Source organism: Elephantulus edwardii, unplaced genomic scaffold (assembly GCF_000299155.1).
Source record: "Elephantulus edwardii isolate Elephantulus edwardi_28Jun2011 unplaced genomic scaffold, EleEdw1.0 scaffold00042, whole genome shotgun sequence".
Lineage (NCBI taxonomy): Eukaryota > Metazoa > Chordata > Mammalia > Macroscelidea > Macroscelididae > Elephantulus > Elephantulus edwardii.
In genome coordinates this window covers 10980925-10985101 of record NW_006399792.1, presented here as the reverse complement: position 1 = coordinate 10985101, position 4177 = coordinate 10980925, and the positions used below count along the sequence as shown (strand labels likewise).

Below are 4177 nucleotides of genomic sequence, written 5' to 3'. Positions count from 1 at the left end.
AGGTCTCATCGAGTGCTACTTAGCCTCCAACAGCATTCGGGAAGCGATGGTCATGGCTAACAATGTTTACAAGACCCTGGGCGCCAACGCACAGACCCTCACCCTTTTAGCCACGGTCTGTCTCAAGGACCCAGTCACTCAGGAGAAAGCCAAAAGCCTGTTAGACAAAGCGCTCAGCCAGCGGCCCGACTACATCAAAGCGGTGGTGAAGAAGGCGGAGCTGCTCAGCAGAGAGCAGAAGTACGAAGATGGGATAGCCCTGCTGAGGAACGCCCTGGCTAACCAGAGCGACTGCGTGCTGCATCGCATCCTAGGCGACTTCCTGGTCGCCCTCAATGAGTACCAGGAGGCCATGGACCAGTATAGTATAGCGCTCAGTTTGGACCCCAATGACCAGAAGTCTCTAGAGGGGATGCAGAAGATGGAGAAGGAGGAGAGCCCGGCGGACTCAGCTCAGGAGGAGGACGTGGACGACATGGAGGGGAGTGGGGAAGAGGGCAGCGACAGTGAGGCCCAGTGGGCCGACCAGGAGCAGTTGTTCGGCATGCAGTGAGGCCAGCGGCCCACAGCAGGTGTCCCCAGGCTGCCCCTGGTGACCTTTTCTTCAGAACTGAGCCTGCCCCACCTCCTGTCTGTGTCCACCCTCCACCTCCCCCCCCTGCAGCCAAGGAGGACTCTGGGAGCTCTGAGGCCACGCTCACGCAGGGACTTCTGGAACAAGACAGCTTCTAACTTCCAGCCACAAGTGCGGGGACTAGGAGGCACACGTTGGGAAGGAGTGACCGGTCATTCCAGAGAAGAACATCCTCTCTGGTCAGGTCGGGACACGGCTGGCCCTCCCTGAAGAGGTCTTCCATCCCCAGAAGCCACCGTCCTGGCTGCGCTGGTGTCCCCAGGCACCTCACTGCCCTCTGCAGCGTTCATCATGCCTCTAGTGACGGGACACATTGCTGTTTGCTGACCCTGTCACCACTCACCACCTGTGAATCTGGGCAGCACTGGGACCGGGTGACCAGAGCACGAGCCGAGGGTAACCTGGAGGGATGAACTACTAATAAAGTGATTTTTGTACAGTTAAAAAAAAAAAAAAAGCGGAAGAGCCTAGATGAGATGGATTGACACAGTAAATGGGGTAAATGGGGTAAGTGTGTCAGAGAGAGTGAGACTGGCTCAGGACAGGCCCTGGCTGTTGTGCATGGGGGTCTCTATGAGTTGTAGTCAAAACTGATGGCACATAACAATGACAAGCACCTGCTGTTGAGTTGACATTGATTTGTGACAATTTCATACACAACAAGAATAGACTGCTAGAACCCACAGGATTTTCAGTGCTTGATTTTTTGGAAGTAGGTCATCAGACTTTTCTTCTTAGCCTGTCTTAATCTGGGACGTCTACTGAAAACAGCTCAGTATCACAGAAACACACAAGCCTCCCGTGGTAGATGGGTAATGACTATGCATGGGGTGCACTGGTCAAAATCCAAACCCAGGTCTCATGCATGAAAGGTGAGAATTCTACCACTACCCTGATCCATTCGATTACAAGTCTGCCTCTAACTTGGCTATTTCCCTCTCTGCTTTACACAATCCACTCTTACAACATGTAAGTCCAGTGTATCTTTGCCTTTTTCAAGCCCTTATGTTGACATTTTAAAGTCTATTTCTCTAAACCAATTTCTCCTCATTCCAGTCCAACCTGTATAGCAATGTCAGACATCAATTTTCCTACACACTGTCCCTGCTAACAACTACCCTAAGAAAATAATTCAACATTTAATTCAGTTCTGAAGACTCCACCCTCTTCTGAAAGCTTGTTTAACACAAGTCACTTTGTAGAATCTTCTGATCCAGGCAGATCAACCTTCTCATTGAGTCACTGAGTCATGAACATGTGAATTTATTCCTGCGTTCACTTCCGAAATGGCTCGCCTCCAGAGACTCAATGAATATGGAGAAATGACCAAAGTTATACAAGTGTTCAGGTCTTTCATTCATAGGGTCACTATGAGTCGTATACAACTCGACAGCACTGTTAACAACAATAACTACATATCCTGACTTATGGGTCTCTGTCCAAGATATTTAACATTCCTGAACCTAAATTTCTTTATCTATAAAATCTCTTTATTTGTATAATAGGAATTGTAATACCAGTCAGGACTTTCTGAGGTACAATTAAGAATAATCCACTTGCAAGTGCTTTCTAAATCATTAGGCTATGGGAAACATGAGCTATTATAAATCCTGGTCTTGAAGGAAGACTCATCAACAACCTGTGTTGTGCAGATGATACAACCTTGCTTGCCAAAACTGAGGAGGACCTGAGGCATTTCTGTAAGCTGCTGTTGTTGTTATTACTGTCGAGTCACCTGCAACTCATAGCGACCCTATGTACAACAGCCCTAAACCCTGCTCTATCCTGTGCCAATCTTATTGTCTCTGACATGCCTACCCCAATTACCTCAGTCACTGAGTCAGTCCTTCTCATAGAGCATCTTCCTCTTCCACGCTGTCCCTCCACCCTTCCAAGCATGATGTCTCCTTCCAAAAATTGGTCCCTCCTTGCAACATGTCCAAAGTATGTTAGATTAAGCTTCAGAATCCTTGCCTCCAAGGGGCATCCTGGTTTAACTCTCTCTAGGACAAACCTGTTTGATTTCTTAGCAGTCCATGGTATATTCAATACTCTTCTCTAACACCACAGCTCAAAGGTATTGATTCTCCTTCTATCATCCCTAGTCACTGTCCAGCTCTCTGATGCATAGCAAGTGATTGAAAAGACCATGGACTCTATCAGGCACACTTTAGTCTCCAGAGTGACACCATTGCTCTTCAGTACTTTGGAGAGGTCTCTAACAGCAGACTTTCCCATCGCAATAAGTCATCTGATTTCCTGGCTGCTGGTGCTAAGAATGTTGACTGTGGAGCCAAGGAAACTAAAGCTGTTAACAGTCACATCTCTTCACTATCCATCATGATGCTGCCAATTGGTCCAGTGGTGAGAATCTTTGTCTTCTTGATATTGAGCTTCAATCCATATTGAAGGTTGCAGTCCTTGACCTTCTGCAGCAAGTGCTTCAGGTCTTCCTCAGTTTCAGTAAGCAGGGTTGTGTCATCTGCATAATGCAGATTATTGATAAGTCTTCCTCCAATCCTGATGCCACATTTTTCCTCATACAACCCAGCCTCCTGGATAATCTGTTCTGCATATAGACTGAAAAGCTATGGAGACAGGACACATCCGTGACATATTCCCTTCCCAATTTTGAACCATGCAGTGTTTCCTTGCTCTGTTCTGATGACTATTTACTGGTCCAAGTACAGGTCTGGGTTTAGACTGGGTTATGGTACTAGGGATATTGTAGCTAATGTTAGATGGATCTTGGCTGAAAGCTGGGAGTACCAGAAGAATGTCTATCTGTGTTTCATTGATTATGCAAAGGTGTTTGACAGTGTGGATCACAACAAATTGTGGCCAACTCTAAGAGGTATGTAAGAGACAATGAAATTGGCTCAAGATAGGGCAGGGTTCAGAACTTTTGTCCATAGGGTTGCCATGATTTGCAAGTGACTTGACAGTACTTAATAACAACAACTTACACACATACCCCCGTCACCCCAGTCATTGAGTTGTACGTGACAGACAACGCAATAGCATATAACAACAACATTCACATTTGTGTTACCACATTTAACATTAAACCACTGAAATTTTCCCACTTGGATGTACAAGGATTTCTTTCACCTTTGACTAGCTTATTTTAAAGTAGAACTTCATGGACATTTCGTTGATATTCATCTTGGATGTTTGCCCTAAACAGAGAGATCTCATAAGGTGATATTCATTCAGCCTCTTTTGTTCTTTTCAAGGTCTTACACGAAGTCTGAGTTTCTGGATGTGGCAGATCGTCACACAGACTTAGCTGCTAAAAGAAAGGTTAGAGGTTCCAGAAGCACCTCAGAAGAAAGGCCTGGTGATCTACTCTGAAACACATGGAGTCACCGTGAATCAGAATCAGTTCCTTGGCAACTGCTGATAAACACCATGTAGACAACAAATACGTGCTCACTGATTGCTATATTTGAGTATTTAAAGTAAACGAGAGCAGCAGAATCTCATCTCAATAACTTTCCTCATAAGGAAAGAAAATACATGCTGATTAGTAAGAAACTATCT

General features: G+C 45.8%; 1 protein-coding gene across 1 annotated transcript in view; it reads left to right on the top strand.

Moving 5' to 3' along the window:
• Positions 1-553, top strand: part of LOC102849582 (anaphase-promoting complex subunit 7-like) — a 1701-nt gene extending 1148 nt beyond the window's left edge. The window contains exon 2 of the mRNA XM_006885332.1: positions 3-553. Within this exon, the coding sequence (XP_006885394.1) occupies positions 3-553 (551 nt within the window). The remainder of the gene's footprint in view (positions 1-2) is intronic.
• The last annotated feature ends 3624 nt before the right edge of the window (positions 554-4177 follow it).